This window comes from Nesoenas mayeri (genome assembly GCF_963082525.1).
Source record: "Nesoenas mayeri genome assembly, chromosome: 1".
Taxonomy (NCBI): domain Eukaryota; kingdom Metazoa; phylum Chordata; class Aves; order Columbiformes; family Columbidae; genus Nesoenas; species Nesoenas mayeri.
Window position 1 is genome coordinate 187,970,655 of NC_137541.1, and position 19,082 is coordinate 187,989,736.

The 19,082-nt window shown below is 37.3% G+C and overlaps 1 protein-coding gene across 2 annotated transcripts in view; it reads left to right on the top strand.

The window, feature by feature from the left end:
* Window positions 1–19,082, top strand: part of DCLK1 (doublecortin like kinase 1) — a gene marked incomplete at both ends in the record, with an annotated part of 239,529 nt that overhangs the window by 172,206 nt on the left and 48,241 nt on the right. For both annotated transcript variants that reach the window (XM_080354028.1, XM_080354029.1), the window contains one exon: window positions 5,338–5,432. In XM_080354028.1, coding sequence (XP_080210154.1) covers window positions 5,338–5,432 — 95 coding nt within the window. The remainder of the gene's footprint in view (window positions 1–5,337; window positions 5,433–19,082) is intronic.

Consider the following 19,082-nt stretch of genomic DNA (forward strand, 5'->3'; position numbering starts at 1 on the left):
TTTGCTGAGGAGTGATATGAGAGTGCTTGCTTAATGTGGCACTCTGGGCAAGCTCTCCCCTTTAGAATGAAGACAGAGATGATGAAATGCAGACAAGTAGAATGCAAAAGCAGGAGGAACAAAAAGGCAAGGTATGGTTTGTTCCCTAACTACTTTGTAACTACATAATGTTCTTGAGAAAAAAAAAAGGTTGTTTTGGAAAGTACAGTGACAAACTACAGAAGTAACTGAGACAATGTCAAGTAGTGTTCTCACATCACCATTTTCTGGGTAACAGTTGCTGAATATGACCTACACGTGATGTGTCTTCTGTAAGTAGTTTCTTAGTTTTGGCTGTTCTAGTCATGAATAAGTAGTGTCTGTGAAAAAGCCTCCACTATTCCTTTCCCTCAGTCTTCTCTTTCCTCTTCACACACACTTTTGTGTTTGGCAAACCACTTTTGTAAACACACAAGGGTCATCTCAGTGTGTTTTATAGAATACAAGATGCTAACACATCAACAGGCAGTTTTATAGAAGAGTATAATTTTAATACAGTGCAGTGGCATTGGCAGCTTCTCAAACTGGCACTTGGTACATTAATTCAGCTTTTATCACTTTTTGTTTTATTGCTTAACAAAACGTACCCTATCAAAACATATTTATTGTAATGCTATCAAAGTAATTTTTATTTGCAGGGTTTTCATAAGTTTATAAACATCTTCATATGGAAACCTATTTTCCATTTATCTCAGTAAGTGATGGTATCCAGCTTTCAGGTTCTATTTTGTGGGATTTTCTACCTTCACGTGTGTGCCAGGTGGTGGAAAAACAAACACAAAGACAAGTTCTTGCCCTGCTATACATCCCCAGCAAGAGAAGACAGTAAGGAGAGGAGTTCACAGCTAAGCAGCTGCATACATCTACTCAGAACAGCCGCAATAATTTTGTGATTGTTTTAGCTTTTTAATACATATTTCACCTGCAAAATTTTGAATGGATATATCTTTTTCATGAGACGATGGGAGGACAATGTGTGTTAAGCTGAAGTCTCTGCCCCCTGCTGTTTTATGAATAAAAGGTGACAAGAAGCCTCTTGCCTCACTCAATGACATGATTAATCGCAACAATGCTTACCAATTTCATATGTCTTTGTCTACATCAGGGTTTCATATAGGAACATGTGCTGTATCAGTTGGTGAGAAATGCAGTGCAGATACTGGACAGGAATGCATTTTCCAACCACAGTGCATTCCACGTAAAAATTGATTTTAAGGCAGTTTAGATTATATCCCTGTACTTATCAGGATTTCATTATTATTTCATATTATATATTTCATTCACATATTTGTTGCTATGTTATCTGATCATGGCAAGCATATGTAAGAATGGTGTTGTGATTGTATTATAAATTGAATTCAGGACGGGATCAGAATCACAGAACAGAATCATAGAATGGTTTGGGTTGGAAGGGACCTTAAAGATAATCTAGTGGACAGGGACACCTTCCACTAGACCAGGTTGCCCAAAGCCCCATCTAGTGTGGCCTTGAACATTTCCATGCATGGGGCATCCACAACTTCTATGGGCAGCCTGTTCCAGTGCCTCACTATCCTCATGAATCAATGCAGTCTGTTCCTGCTGCACAGCACCTAATATCAACTCTCTTTGCAAATTCAGTATAGTAACTCTCAAGAAACTAAAATCAGAGGTGGAATGACCAGCAAGTCATAAAGAAGAAGATAAAAAAGGAGGCCCCCTGCAGTGGACTGGGGGATTATTAGGAATTACAGTTTCTTCCCTGTTGTGATGTCTATCTTAAGCGTTACATTAATAAAATTCTCTAAATATGCAGAGCACCCAGAAAACAGACAACATAATTTGCTAAGTAATAAGTAGGCAAATGGTAGAGGTGACATGACTTGTCTGATGCTGTGCAGATGCATATAGAGAGCTGGGAATAGAACCCATGTCACCCAAGTCCCTGTTCAGGTTGACTCTAATGTAGACCATGTGGCCTACTGTCATCAGGAGTTTATTTAAGAGAGTTCTTCACTTGTAATAAAATCCATCAAAATAGATAGGTGGGGAGAATTTTGATGATTTTGCTTCATCTGAAGCATATCCTAAACCTCCAGGTGCCTGCATTATAAGTTTGCACTGCAGTGGATGTATCTGGTACATTGTTCATTAGATCAGTTTTAGATGATTGCTTGGGGATTGTACGACTTGTGCTATGACAGCAGCTTGGTTAAAAGAAGGTCTAGAAAACTACTTCAGATGTAGAAGCCTACACAAATGTACCTAAAGATTGGTAAAAGGAATCTCATCCTCAGTGCTAATTGTCATCTCTAGAGTTTCCTAAACAGCTCTGTATAAGGAGTCCTTTCATGCTCACAAAAATCCTGATGTGTTTTAGGGAGTTAGCACCTTTGTATTTTGGATATGGGTAAGGAAGTGAGGAAACTTCACTTGATCCATTAATTTGAGACCTTATTGCAGCCTTTCAGTACTTAAAAGTAGCCTATAAGAAAGATGGGGACAGACTTTTGAGAAGGGCATGTTGTGACAAGACAAGGGGTGATGGTTTTAAACTAAAAGAGAGGAGATTCAGGCTAGACATGAGGAAGAAATTTTGTACGGGGAGGGTGTTAAAACACTGGCACAGGTTGCCCAGAGAGGTGGTAGATGCCCCATCCCTATAGAAATTCGAGGGCAGGTTGGACAGGGCTCTGAGTGACCTGATCTAGTTGAAGATGTCCCTGCTCACTGCAGGGGGGTTGGACTAGATGACCTTTGAAGGTCCCTTCCAGCCCAAACTATTCTATGATTCTGATTGTGCTCTTGATTTCACATATTAAAGATGGCAAACAGACTTATCAAAATCTTCCTTTTTAAAATATGGAGAGCATGAGAGCTTAGCTTAAACACTCTGGATACTCTGGTGATGGCAAGTGAGTAATTTTTAGGGTTTACCATACTTTGTTTTTTTCATCTCAAGCAGGTAGTCATCAACATGGTACATGTAGGAAATACATCAGGAGTCAAATACACCGTTGCATCTATTTGTCTGGTTTCACTTGGCAGCCTCAAGTCTTCAGGACAGAATAATTGCAATAGTAATTCTAAGAAAAACTACTGTTGAAAATTATGGGGAAGGAGCCAATCTGTAAGGAATAGGATCTTTTGCCTAGTGCCACAAGGTTTATTCAAGTGTATGTGTTATCTTAAATTTTCTCATAATAATAGGACCTAAGGATATCTTCTTGATTTAAAGAGAAGGCAGACCATGAGTCTTGTTACTGAGCGGTCTTCAGGGCTAGCTCCATGTGAATACTAGTAGTTTAGTATTAGTTTCTAAATAATACCATATTTGTTTAGAAGAAGCCCTTTAAAAGTTTAAGATTCCAAAAACTCATTTTTAATGTCCTCCTGTTGCCCTTTTCCTAAATGATTTTGGAAGCATTGCTAATAAATTTGATTTTAGTCATTATTGGCCAGACCTAGGGAGTGTTTTGCTGAATACTCTATGAACTTCAGTGAATGTGTCCATATGCATGTGCTCTCCCCCACACACTCAGTACAACATCTGAATCAGTGCTGATACGTGCGAGCCATTGTCCTCTGGACAATGAGAATTTGAAGCCTAGATGAGTGGAATGGTTTTCTATAAAAGCAATCTATTTAAATCCAATTAGTGTACCTTGGTGTTCCTATGGTTATACAAATATATTGCATCTTTACCTTAAACAATGCCTTGCACAAAGTGATTTTCAGATTTGATCGTTCATAGCACCTAAGCACTATTAAGTGATCATTTTTCATCACACATTGTAATGTGTTTTATTGACGTGTGTGCTGTGGTAGGTATATATGTTTCTTCCTTACAATGTGCAGAGTCAGTATTAGCCAGTGAGAACAATTTATTATGTAAAAAGTAAGAAAAATCTATTAAAAATGCCTACTGTATTATCCAGAGGAATTAGCATTTGCTAGATTGCCAGTCAGCCAAGGTTTTACAAGAGTTATTGTCATTTTGATTTTCGGATGAGTCATTTGGTATATTGCCCCCAAAGGCACCTCATTATGATTCAGTGCACAGCATATAAAATTGCTTAGGCTTTCGGGGCTCCGTAGAAAGCGAGTGGGGGTTGCGGTGGCTCAGCGTTGTGAAGCAGCAGCATTATGCTTAATTGACACCTTTGATGTAGCCCTAAGACAGCACCTGCACCTCCCACTGCTGCTCTGAAGACGTCAGCCTTACGCAGAAAAGGCTTCTGCTTATGAATCCTGCATCGCATTCAGCTCACTCTGTGAGCAGCCCCAGCTATCCCTAACTAATCCCATTGCTTCTCAGTTTGGCTACAGCTTGGCTTAGTACAGAGCAGGAATTTTGCTGCTTGCTGTTATCAGGTTAAACAGTAAGATTTTTGTCCATGTTAGAACTCATAGAAGGTAAGTCAAATGCCTTGTTGATATCCTAGTATGTAAATATTCTCCCAAGATTCAGAATCTGGGAATCTGATTGTCAGTTCTTTTTTTTTCCTGGTGCTGACAAATATGGACTATGATATAGCAACTGCTTGTTTAGGAATATTTACATATACGTGTGATACATGCTTTGTAGTCTTTCTGTCAGTGCTTTGACGTGAACATTGTGTGTGATTACTTTGTAGTAGAATTCTGTCCTCTGCTGGTATTGTTCTGTTAATTTAGTGGATAATGTCACATGTATGCAAAAGATGCTTCTAAAATGATAGGCACTGACATATCTGAAGGAACTTACTTATTTGAGAAAGTCATACTTGAGGTGTTGCCTCCAATTTATTTGCCTCTAGAAAGCCCTTCTGGGTTAAGTCTGAGGTGGTGTTTTGGTCAGATAGTATTGCAGGAATCTCTTAGAATGAATGAGTGAGGAACAGCAAGTGACCTACTTGTTCTTACGAGCAGTACTGCTTTTTATTTTTGCTGGGTAGCACTTCAAGCTATAACTAAATGGAGTGAAAAGGTTTACTTATAACAAGTGTCTGTTAAGGTTAACATAGCACCTTGCTCTTCATCATTTTTAAGCACAGGAACAATAACAATGTGGTTTAAGAAAACATGATCATTTTCTCTCCCATTGACTAAACATTCTTTTCAGATTTGTTGAATATTTGTTTGCACTCTGTATAAAAATTGGCATCATAAGCCAAAACTCTGAGGAAACAGTTCTTTTGAGAACTACTTAATACTGAAAACATGAAAAAATACAAATGAGTATGTTCAACATAGAATGAGAAGGAATATGTTGATTTAACTATTTCATTGCTTTTAATAATGCTTTGCATTTATTTTTTCAATTTATTGTCCTTTTAGTGAATGGAACCCCTGGTAGCCAGCTCTCTACTCCCCGCTCTGGGAAGTCTCCAAGCCCATCTCCCACCAGCCCAGGAAGCCTACGGAAACAGAGGGTAAGGACATAAGGAAACTGATTTCTGATCATGGCTAGGGAGAATCCAACATAGCCATTATCCAATAGCCTTCTCCCCACTGGTTCCTTGTGTGTAGAGTCATAGGGTGGAAGAGCCTGGCTACAGTCCTTGGTGTGTTTGTACAACACTCTGAAGTGGAATACAACTGTTCTGTGTCTGTCAAAATGCTAAGTATTCTGGGAATTGGTTTATCCTTGAGGGGAAAGACAGGGGTATCTGTGTCATTTTTTACAAAACTTTTTGTTTGTTTGTTTGTTTTAGTTTCCTTTCTCCAAGTGTTTCACAACTGGAAGGAACTGTTCACATTGTCAAAGGCTTTTTTGTTGTTCTTAATTTGCCATGGGCATTATGTCACCTGCAAAACCTACAGCCAGCTTTGATTTTGAAGCAACGTGAAAGAATGTGGTGTGGAATTTAGCTGTGAATTAGCTATGATATTATAGTCTTGTGCAGTGAAAATACTATCAGTAGCAAGGCAGAATAAGACTTGTCAGTCACTTTGCTTGACTGGAGTTGTTGTTAGCTGTAGGTTCCCACTAGTTATAATGTATAGAGGAACCCACAATGTGCCTAAGCATCCAGAATCAAAGTAGTACCTATGTTACTGCTGTAACCCCCTGACAAAACATTACTCCTTCAACCCAAAAGGCTTCACATGCTGATTTAATTAATTGTTTCTGTTCAAAAGCAATGGGACATATGTCTGTGTATCTTCTCTTCTGCTATTTTCTAAACTGTGATCAGTTCTCAATGGAAGCTTCCCTAAGGCAGTACTCCGTATCTCAGACTTGTTTATAAACACAGTTTGAACACATGCTTTTTCTGCCCTTTCTGTTTTTAAATAAGGCAGAATTCATGTCTGTCAAAGTAAGGGGATTACGTACAAAATTGGCAGTGCTTGACTTTAGGGGCTGGTGCTTGCCTGATTCCCCAGATATCCAGATCAGGAACAGCTGTAGCATGGCACAACTGCCTTATAGCCTTCTTCATGTCTGGTGGATGCCAGGGAGCTGAGGAGCAGTGCATGACCAAACCTTGCCTTAGGCTGGGATACAGCCAGGGGTTTCTGCCATGACTTGATTATAGATATGGAAGCCAGCTGTAATCTTGCAGTACAGAGATAGCCAGTGAGTGGCAGCTTGGAGCCTCAGGCTAGTGTCATGGTTTCATGATCTTGTACACAGAGACTAAAGGTACAAGTTTCAGTTGGGTAAGCTGGTACTAAAATAATCTTGAATGCGATGTGTTGCACACCTGTTTGCTTTTGCTCTCAAAGCTTGTTATTGAATCTTTAATAAGTGACTGAAGAGGGAAGTAAGAGTCTTCTAAATGAATTATACATCACTGATGTAAGGATATCTGCTTAGGTAGATGATGATGATGTATGCAGTGGATTTTCATTTGCTGTAAGGCTGTCTCTTTTCATTGGCAACTTCCCTAAACAACTTCTCTACCACTGATGCTTCTTTCCCCACAGCAATGTTTTTCTGTTGACATTTGTGGATGGATGAGTGCAAACCATGCAGTCAGCACTATTAGACATAAGGAGTGTTTGACCACAAGGTTTCTGACTTTCAAATGTGAAGACAGTGAATGGCTTGATCTTATACGGGTTCCCTATGTGGAAGTGTAACAAGATCACTGAGTGGCAGTATAATGGATGCAAAGGGCTCTGTAGTGGTAACATAGTTACATTGCTAACTGTATAGAAAATAAATATTGAAGTAGATTACAGGAGAGATAAGACATTATTAAAGAATTGAATTCTCAGATATTCATATCCAGTCCCCTTGACCTCAGTAGGGGACCTTTCATGCTTATCTGGTTTTATTTTAGACAGATGGGGTTTTTTTACCTGACAAAACATGGAATAATTCATGTAAAAAGAGATTGCAATAATATAAAAATGCATTGCAATAATATTATTTAAGTCACAAAATCAACTGCTCAGAAGTTCAGGGATGGAAACTTTACACTTGCTCTGAGAATTTATTTCAGCTCCTTTCATGTTTAACTTGTGAAGTGAACAAGCTAGAATTTCAGTATAAAAACATATGATTGTGTCATTAAAGGTCATAATGTGTATTCCAATTACTAAATTAGTTCTATGTACAGCCATTAAACAGTACTTACTAATCTTAAGTTTCTTGTTAGCAGTAAAATGATGTTCTGTTTTGTTTCAGCATCTTTTGTGTGTTGCCATTTAGATTTTTATGTAGAGGACAGGTTATTTTACATACTGTATTGTCATAAACCAAATTTCAACCCAAAGCATTTTGATTTGTCTTCAACGGCTTCAGCTACAGGGCTGACAAGCCAGCTGCAGGGGAAGGTTTATTCCATAGGAGCTTGTTGAAGTGTCAGTATCATGTGATAGACCTACAAGAGAGGAGACCCATTTCAGTTCCCTCCTTGTCCCCAGTGTTGAGAGGTAAGGTGTTCCTGCCCCATGCTTGAAAGGAGAGTGTTGGCTGCTAGAGCCCTGCTCTGGGGTTGAAGGTGATGACTGGGTTTCAGACCGGTCTGTGTTTCTCTCTTTACCTGGAGTTTGAGAGAGCTGCTGCTTTAGAACTGAATTAAGATGCTGGGTCCTGGGAATGCCAGCTCAGTGTGTAATTCATTTTTTTCTCTGCCCCTCTCTCCGTGTGGTTGGAGTTAGAGGAGCGCCTGTTCCCTTGTGCCATCAGGTACATGGGATACCAGTGGTGTATACTGGGTCTGGATGGTGATAGGGAACATTGACTCCAGCCTGGCCTGATTCCCCTTGACGTAACTCATCACTTAGCTCTTCAGCATCCCCATCCAAGTGCTATGAGGGAGTTGTAGGCTTGGTGTGTCAAAATGTTGAGTGCCACCCAGGACACTGGGCAGGTCGGCAATGTTTCTTGTGGGAAGTGCAGGTGAGAGAAGTCATGCTTTTGAATTCAGAGGCACAAAGACAAGGTAATTCCACAAACTGAGGGATTTCTCCCTGTAAAAAATAGTAGTGATGGCAGTATTTTCCAAAGAAAATATTTCTTCTAATTATGGAGTACATTAGGCAGTTTAAAATAGGGATCAATCATCTTACTGACATTTCATTATTCACCTTTAAAAAATAAATAAATTCTGGCCTTAGATGAAAGGCTTTCCATTGATAAAAATAAAGCCAAAAATGCTACTGTGGTACATATTCATGAAAACAGTACTCTTGCAAGTAATACAATTTTGTACACTCAAAAGCCAGAACGTAAGAAGATAAAGTTTTATCTTTTCTTACTTGAAATTCAGAAATCAGTTAAAGTTATATTTTGATAATCCTGGCTAAATTCACGCTATATTTAAGGGAAGTAAGTTTGGAAAGACTCATTTCATGAGTATAATAAAAGGACTTGAAAGTGAACTAGGAACCATATATCAGCTATCTGAGCTAACTGTCAACCAGTTATCAGCTTCTGAGTATTTTGTCTTGCAGGCTATGTACTGTTGTTATGCTTTCTTGTAGTTTAATTCTTTCTTTATGTTTATTCTTAAATACGAAATTGACATTCTGGTTTTTAAATTGTTATGTACCTAATTGTATAAATCCACAGAGAGTTAAGACATCTGAAGTTCAAGTTTATAGCGGTTGAAGTAGAGACTTACTGTGGCACATGTGCTTATAGTTCCTACCACAACAGAGTACAGTTAATGACACAGACTCAGAAATGGTGACATTGCAATCATGACAATAAATTTACATAACAGGAACCCCTACATTTTATTTAACTAGCCTTTATAATAGCTTATGAGCTTATTTTCCCACTGTCTTGGAATTAGTCATTTCTTCAGTTAAGATAGAAACATTCTATAATTTATACCTGATTTTCTGTTGCTTGCCATTATTTTAGATGGTTTCTTTTCTACTTTCCTAGAGACCACAGCCTATAGAATAATAAAAAATTAGATTTAAGGTACGTCTTGACTAATCAGACAAAGGATTTTTGAGTTTTATGTGGCCGAGAAAGGAACATTTTTTAAAAGCTTCAAGTGTTTAAAAGTATATGAATAGGCAGAGAATATGACCCTGAAATATTGAGCATGATTTTGCTTTAAAACAACCACAGTTATTAAAATAAACATAAAAATATTCCTTAAATATGGAAAGTCAGTTCTCACAAATGTCTTCATTGTAAGTTCTGAATGCATATTTTTTATATTCAGAGAAGTGAGCGGTCACCTGGAAGATTCTATTCAAAAGTTTGTGGTGTTACACTCCCTAGCAAATAATTTTTTTTTCTGTACTGTATATTAGAAATTCCAAACTCTATATGCTCAAAATAAATTTTAATAATTAAGTAACTTGTTAATATTCAGAATTAGATGGTCTTGTCTGTTTAAAATTCTTCTTTTGTCTAGACTGTTTACAACAAAATGTATTTAAGATCTGATTTTCACTCTGCCAGTCTAACATGTCTGCTCCTGTATGTACACGTACTGCCCATTGGCAGTATACATGCAGAATAAGCATTCTAGGGAATTAACCCCCTTAAGGGACTTAAATCCCCTTTATATCATGCCTGCAAGTAAAACATAAACCTGCATACATTACTGAGATCTTTGTAAATTTGAAATTTGTAAAGCATCCATTTTAGGTAGTCCTTGTTTTACTGTATAGCTTTTATATTTGTTTGGGTTTTGTCTCAATTATCTTTCTGTGATTATAAACAACTCCAAAAGCCCCAAGCCAAGGTCAACCCTAGAGCTGGCTCCATCAGCCTTCCCATTCTCATGTGTTCTTGTATTTTGTCTTGTAGTTGTTTTGTTGTGTTTCATAAGAAAGTTTTATACTTAAACCATCCCCAGAAACAGCTATAAGGTATCAGAGCTTGCCTATGAGGCATGGTGGGCACCTGCATATTGGTGACTCTCTAAGCCATAAACTATGCTTAATTAACCTTAGGACAGTAATCTGTCCTCTACCACTTCTCCTCACTGATGTTCCTCTTTCATTCAGTGCTGTTGTGTATCGTGGCAAGGATTGTTGTGCTGGGCAGATTGGGCAGGGCCATGTATCACCCCTAACCCCTCTGGCATTTGAGGATTATCTGATCTGTCAGAGGATGCTTGGAGTGGGTGTTGAAAAATCAAAGTGGATCCGTACACTCAGACTTTCTCCCCACTGTCATGAGCTGGTTGCTTGGCTACCGTCAGGAAGAGTCGGTGATGGGGGTATTGCACATGCTGTCTTTTTACTCATACACTCAGACACGGAAAAACTGTGGAAAAGAGATACCATTGTCAGTACAACATAGGTAACGGCAGTATTCAGCATCAGCATTCTGGGGCTTGAATGTTACTGGATCCGTGCTGTATCACTGGTGGGTGGCAAGTTTTGATTACCTTATCATATAAGGCAAGCACTTACTTCCCTACTGCTGTTTGTGAAACAGCAAAAAGATAGATACATCCCCATTAAGACTAAGTTCAAACTGCCAAGTTCCCAGACAATTAGAAGACTCTACAGAACAGACAAATATTGTTTTAATAGTGTTAAGCAGGAAAGAATCAAAGAAGAAAAGAATTGCCTCTTAGAGTATGTTGTACGTTGAAACTCCAGCTTTATTTATTAACCATCTATTTATTGATTAAAAAATCATTATATGACATTCAGCAAAAAAATCTGATTATATAGAATATGTGTATTTTATGTTAAACAGTATCTTCTGGTCCACGGTAATAAAAAAGAATATAAGAGAGTTACAGTGGAACAAATCAAACACAATAAACAAATCTATACTGCACTTCATCTTACAGGACCTGTATCGCCCACTCTCTTCGGATGATATGGATTCAGTAGGAGACTCAGTGTAAAAGAGAAAATGGAACAATGTTTATGGTTTGTGATTTGGTGAAGGTTTAACATTTTTAAAGAGAATAGCTGCTAATTTACAGTAATAGTGAATCGCACAAAAGAGTTTTGCATATTTAATATTAAAAACATGGGGCCAAATTAATTCCAGTATGTGGGGGTATTTTGGCTTTTTCACTGCATTTTAATGCAAGAATTTGTAAAGAGTGAGCCATTGAATATGTCCATCAAATACAAAACAGCTATGTGCACATTTTAAGGAACAAAGATTGGATAAGGTGAATATAACGCACAAATCCATAGTGGGCACATTTATGAATAGTGCTCTTTTTATCATCTAAGATACTGATTATATGTTCTGTTTTTAACATAGGTATCTTTATTCATTTTGCTATGAACAGTTAATGAAGGCTTTGCTTTTACCGACGAATAGGTAAAACGTAGAAAAGAAAAAACCTGCCATATTAAACTGCTTGCACCATGCTGGCTGATCCCGACACGCACATTTGGAATATTCTAATTTTAGTCTTTTTGTCTAAGTGAAAAGAAAATGAAGAAAACCTGTGTTGTCACAAGACAAAAAGTAAATTCTTTCAAAGCATTTGTGTTCAGGTTCTCTTTCCTGCATTACATCTGATGACTGTAAACAGAAGGGTGTTCACAGGCAACATGAATGTCTTACCTGGCAAGAGCTGTGAATACCGATCATCTGTGTGTTGCAAGTGAATATGGACAGATTTCTAAACGAGGAGATATGGGGGCTTGCTGGCTCACAGTGTCATCTGACACACATCTGATGACACCTTTTGGAAAAAAACACATTTTGCCTGAGAAACTAGTGATTCTTTTCACTTATGTGAAGGACATTTTATTTGCTATAATAAGATGTATTATGCATTTTAAAATGAAAGCCTACAGAAATGGTGTTACTGTAAATCATCCTCCTATTGACCTAATTTCTCTGTTTTCATAATTTCTAGAGGTGGTTATTTTGTACAGCATGAATATGCAAAACTCCTTTAGTGTTAAAGTAGGTCATGCATTATAACCAGTTGCTTAACAAATATCTACTAATTTTATTTGTTTTCTGCTGCTTTATTATTGTGAGAATCTTAGCTGACTAACATACATAACAGCAATATTTCCCACTGTATGTTGAATATTGCTTTAAAGTTTATATGTTGTATTTAAGCCCATAGTATAATCATCACACATTTATGCTGTCTTATAGCGTTCCTTTTATTATCTCAAATACTAATGATTTAAAAACTACAAATTAGTGTGGTTCTGATCCTCAACAAAAATCTATAGAGATTATATTTTTGAGCTACTTAGTGATGACTTAATATACTTTGAAATCAGGAAAATTTACCTAATAGCAGAAAATGTTTAGCTGCTACATGCCAGCTTTTAAATGCAGTGAAATAATTCCTTTACACTGAATTGTGCATAATAAAATTCACCAGCTGGAAAATGCTGGCATGCAATGTTACGGCTTCACTATATCCATATTGTTTTCTATATGGAGGATATTTGCAAAAAGAAGTAAAAGGGCAGCAGAATACAAAACTTACCTTCTCTGTTTTCAATACTTGGTTCCAGTATCACCTAGAGAGAAAGTCATTGATTTGGCAGGTTTGCTGAAGCAATTAGGTCATTCCCTTTTGCAATGCATATTTTGCCATTCCCGCTTCAGACTTCAGATCTGAAACTGTTCCCAGCAATAGGAACAGGTCCACCCCCCTACACCCCATGCCCGGATCCTAAGAGTATCCTACTCTACTGAAAAAGTTCACAGCTGTGAAGTTACTTGCATTTTTGCCTGCTACGAGGGAATGTCTTTGTAAAATGTATTACTTAATCCCAAGAAATGCATATTACGGAAAGATGCATTGGGATCAGTTTCCAAAAATTCAGACAGCTCCACCAGACTTAACAAAATACCTACTGACATTTTGAAAATTGTTTCTTCTTGTAAAGAAAACAAATTCCAGGAATTTTGCTTTTCCTCCCTTCTGCTACATAGGCTACTGCTGCTTAAGGCAGTTTACTAAGAATGTTTGTTCTGCACAGGGAGCACAGATTTCCAGCAAACCTGAATCCCACGGCTTTCCTTAGCTGTGGAAAAGAAAAACGGACCTTATATCAGTAATTGTTATCATAGTGAGTTCTCCATCAAGACTGTTTCAAAGAATATGCTAGTCTATAACATTTAATCATTTCAACATATGACTTGTATTAAGGGGCTATTCAGGGGCAATACATATCATTACTATTTCATTTAAGGAATGAAAGTCCCTTAGAGATTGAAAAGGCACACTGTTTATAGACTTTGAGATCCTTTTTGTGTGGAATGTAATTCCCATTATACATGAGCAGAAATGAAATGTTTCTTTTGAGCAAGACCAGAAGGTTTCAGTTTATGGGTGAAACTGAAATTGTGTTTCTTGATGCTGTAGTTTTACTTGCAACAGCACAGGTTTTAGTTTGTCCCTAGATTTCATTGACTTCATTAAATAACCGAATAGCTTAAGCAACTTCATAGTGTTTGAACCTCTTATAGTTCTCTGTATGCTGCATTATTTGTGCCTACTCTAAGGTGATTATGATGTAGCTAAAGACTCTTGTATAGATTGTGAATGCTTTGCTTCCCTCTGAGCTTTATGAATACTTGTGATTATTTCCCTAATGCTTCCTGCAACTTTCTGGGGTTTTTTTAATCTTTCTTCTTCTTCTTTATGCAACGAACAGTTCACATGTGAAGCACAGAATGTCTATGTTTATATTTATATGCACATGCACACACACACACACATAGATTAATGGCTTTGAAACCCATGCACAGTTATGTCACATTTGTGGCTTTAAACAAGTATGTGGGGAAAATATATTGATGGGAAGATGTTCATCAGGTGAGATTTGCTGTATCTCTGTTAATGCCGGTACTTGCTGAGCAGCTCTCTCGAGGAAGCCTGTACAAGTTTAAGAAATCTCATGTACAAACAAGGGCTAAGTTCTGCTCACTTTTAAGTCAGTGGCAAAACCAGGACTGACTTCAGGGTGGGAAGGATAGGACCTTACGCACAAACATATATGCACAGACGAAGCATTAATCAGGAATTCAAAGTGGTATTATTTCAACAGGTTCAGACTTATGTCTCCTCTTGAACTGCACTTTTCTGCAGTGTATTAAGTCATGCAATATTAGAAGTTATTTTGTTGAAATCAGTAAAATCTTTAACATTCATTATCCAATGTGAAAATTGCTTTTCAATTTGTAAAATAATTCAGTGACGGTGCATTATATTTAGCTATTTTTCTCTTTAAATCATTTTCACAGGGAATAGATGGCTGTAAAATGAAAATTCTTGGGCATTAATACAATGTCTATAAATGTATATTATAAGAAAGAATACATAAACAGCCTTGAAGAACACCTGGGTTGAGACTGAAATAAATAATACTGTTTGCCTTTACAGTTTCATACTTTACACTACAATGTGAATTTTATACAGTTCAGTATGTTACAAAAAATATCCTCCAACTCTGAGTGTAAACAGTGAGTTAACAGTGATACAAAAAGGAACCTCTGGTCAACCCATGTTTACTGTTTTGTCAAAAATAGTAGAGAAATGAACAAGCAGAAAAGCTTTATGGTGCTAAAGTACCTACTCACTTCATGAACACTTAGATTAATGTTGTCTGTGCTTTTTCTTGTATCCAGTGGATGGTATACAAGCGAATACAAGATTGTCCTTTATTTAATCTTCACTTCCAGTTTATCTGTTAGTGACGGGATGAGAACTTGTAACTGTGAGCGATCAATAGGAAAATAACCTGATGTCACACAGCCAGCAGTCGCTTTATGTGCAGAGCACAGCCAGCAAGTGGTTGTCACACCCTTTGGAGATGGGTGAGCTGCCCCCCAGGACAGCCCTCCCTTTGGAAAGTGCTACTGGCCTCACAGAGCAGAGGCTGTTCCAAGCCGCCTGTGCAGCCCTCACACCTTTTGGCGGGCTCAGGTTGCCTCTTTCACCTCGCACCCCATCTCTCAGACTGTCTGAGCACCCTAACTCCCCGCTGAAGGCAATGGGTACGTAGATACACGCGTCATGTATGCACACGGTAGAGAAGGGTTACAAACACAAGCAGTGCACACATACACACTCCTATGCATTTTAGTGTCTGTATTTGCGCATGTTGATTATATTCACATTAGCTTAAATTAACCCTCAGCAGTGAAGTATGAAAAAAGCTGTACTGTATTCAGCGTGTACTCGTTGTCTGATGTTATATGAGGTAATTAGTTTGTGGTTTGCCCTGCAATACAATGTTTTGGAATTTGGACTCTAGTGAAAGAGGAGCTAACGATGTTTGTGCTAAGGCCTCTTCATTTTGTTAGTTGCACTATGATATTGTAAATATTGGCACATTTACAACATAAGTTTAAGATTTTACGAAGTTACGCATTCAATTATTTTTTTTAAAGAAAAGTGCTTGGATATTTGCTTTTTAAAATATACCATTTTTGTATTAATGTGATGCAGGAAACCAAAAAGAAAGCTGTTGATTTATCAACAAAAATGTAAAACTTGCAAAAATAAATGCCGATGAATGTTTTATTTCATATAATCAGCTGAAGAAAATCACCTTCATTTTTGTGCCATTGTTTCATCATACTGTGTTGTACTTGTGTTTCATATTTGACCATGTCATCCTGGTTGCAATTTGTTGTTTCGCTAGATTTAACATTACTGTAGATTATTGTAAGCGATGTAATAAATATATTTAAAAAATACACACTGTTCAGTGAGTTTATTTTGGAAATGTGATTAACAGGGTCTAAAAAAATGCTTGCAGTTGATATTGTTTGTTCATTTTGGATCAGCATTGTCCATCTAAGAGTTCATGTAGTATAGCCATATGGGATTCATGCATCCTGGTGGGTTCCTTTAAATAGCAGATGCATTCAGTGCATTTTAAAATAATAAACTCTGGGCTCTAGTGTATAGATGCAAAAGATGCTTCAAGGAGGTTTCTAACAGGTCTTTTGGAGACAGTAAAAATACCTGCCTTGAATTGTTCATGGGTAAGTTTGGGTCCACGGGACAGGACAGATTTCAAGTATGAAGTGGAAAATCACTGTAGTAGACTATCCAAAGACAGGTACCAGCTCCCTGCTGACAACTCAGCTACAGAAGCATCCTCTGAAGACAAGTATTAGGAAAATATGCCTGTTAAAAGCTAAGAATACTGAAATATACCCACGGTGTTTTAAAATAAGTACCTTGTTTTCTTAATATGTCTTTCCACTCTTTAAAAATACCTATCAATAGCCTGGTTTGATTTTTTGTTTGGCGGGAGTGCGGAAGAGAGATATTACACTTTCTGACATGTCATCTGCCAGTCTGATGCTTCAGCTGATGTTCAGACACTCTCCTAGAGGGATGTGTGGGCCTGATAAGTTTTTGTTTTGAATCCCTCTTGGGTGCTAGTAAATAGGTCTGCCTAAAAAAGGTGTACAGACATAGAAAGGAAACAGTGCTATAGAAATGAGGAATAGTAGGAATAAAATAATTGAGGTTTCTGTCTCTACCAAATAACAGTTAGGAATACCAGCAGGACTTTTAAAAAGCAACTCAAATAGATTAAATGTAGAAGTGGTGATTGTGCTATGCCCTGAATTAGGTGGAAGAAATGAAAACCTCTTTTGATGGCCCTTCAATTTTTATTCCGTAGTTGAGTGGAAAATTTTACCAGTGTATAGCTTTAGAAAAGGAAAAAGGAAACCTTCACATTGCTTCACTGCACATGTAACTTTTTTATGTTAACCGCAGTATGGATACAGTAATGACAGGTCAACTTCCGATACCATGAATGTGATAGTTTTTTTTTTTTTTAATATATCATCAGTCTTTTCTGGAGAATGCCAAAGGTTGTGTGAGCCTACAGTCTGAATTATGGCTCAGCTTTGGAAGCAGCTGTTAGGAGCTAGTGGAGGTTAGATTTAAATTTACTGTTAAATACCATATAGGAAACTACGTTGGCCCTTCAGAATTGCCTTGTTACACAAATTGAATGAGTCTATAAGCAGTCAATGCTGCAGCTTAATAAGAGGATCCTAATTAAAACAAAACAAAACAAGACAAAAACAAAAACAAAACCAAAACAAAACATACTTCAGCTTGAAAATTCAGTCTGTCAGTTCCATTTCCTTACAAACTCTCGCATTTGTCCCTCTGTCCCTCAAAGAAGAAAACCAACACAGGTTCCTGAATGACACATGCTGGATTATTGCTTGTATTGTTTGAACTTTTCTCCAAGATGTGTGAATCCTGTATTGCATAAATGAATAACAAAAAAAATAATATCCCTATGTAGGGCCTCTCTCAAGTCAAGTGTCTAACAAGACAGGGCAGAATGTAGGACTGCGGATAAGTGGCAGGTTTGCATGTATTTTTACTGTTCCTTTCTGGACAAAGGAGTTTATAAATAAATGTGGATCTTGTGTGTCAGTTTACTGCAGTATCTGAATTTGAAAACAATTGTATAATTTCTTTTTCCATACATTGAATTCCATTGGCTTCCATTATTTCAACATGAAGATTATGGATTTGATGTTTCTCCATGAAGTGATTTTTTTGCCAGCTCTGTACTGTTTACATTAAAACTTTTGTCCCTGACTCAGCTGGCTGGGCCAAAAATGTAAGTGATTAAACAAAAGAAAATAAAAAACATTTTTTGCTGGATAGACTTGAGAGAGGAGTTTCAGTGTAACCCTTTGCTTCTCTCAATGAGTTTGTCTTCTTAAAAGTTGCATAAAAATATATTACTTTACTGGTTTAAAAAAGCTGTCCTCTGTTCTACCTTTTGTTCTCTGGAAATGTACCTTTTTGTTGTATCAACTGACTTATTTCTTGCTTAACACTTCTATAGGAATTTTTTGAGCCCTTCAAAATCCTTCAAAGCTAATACCTGCACTGAACTGTTGTCTTTATTTTACCATTAACTGTGATGATCTTTAGACTAGGACCTAACTATATCAGAAATTCATGATGGCCACCTTGCAAAGATTATTTAAAACCAGATTGAACACTAGTACAGGCTCCAAAACAGGATGCTTAACTGTTTAGTTTTGGTCTGAATGCTGTTTATCCTTGCTGAGTTGAACTTCATCATACACATATAACTGACACACATAGCTTTTTGTATGCTTTTTAAATTCTGTAGACTTCTTCAGAATAGGGAAAATCTTAGGAGGCATCATTTAAAAACATTAATAGTTCCCCTATCTGGACCCTACTTCATGAATTTACCCTTTGTTTACTAATTTTGATCTTTGCTTCATTAAGCCCGTTTCTTAAAGAGTACAACTCTGCGTAAGATCCAAACTTAGTGTTACACCTGTGTGCGTTTCTGCTACTCACATTTCATCCAGATGCTTCCTTCATGCTAGGAAAATACAAAGGAATCTATTGTTGAGAGTCTTTGTAGACTCCATATGCGCTAATAAAGATTTTGAGAGGTTTGGAAAATATAATGCAGTGTTTGGGTTTTAAGATTCAGGAATCTGAATTGCATTAACAAACTTCCGAGTCATACTTGTTGAAGTTTCTTTTCATAACTGCTGATAGTGGTAGTCCACAAGAATAATTCCTGCTGTTTAGTTCAAGTGGGATTTTAAGATTAATTTAGGACAAGGTGAGTATGGGGAGAGAGAAATCACAGTAATATTTATTTTTCTGCCTTTTTTCAATGGATTTAACACAATTGCCACTGAGATACAAACTATTTAGAGA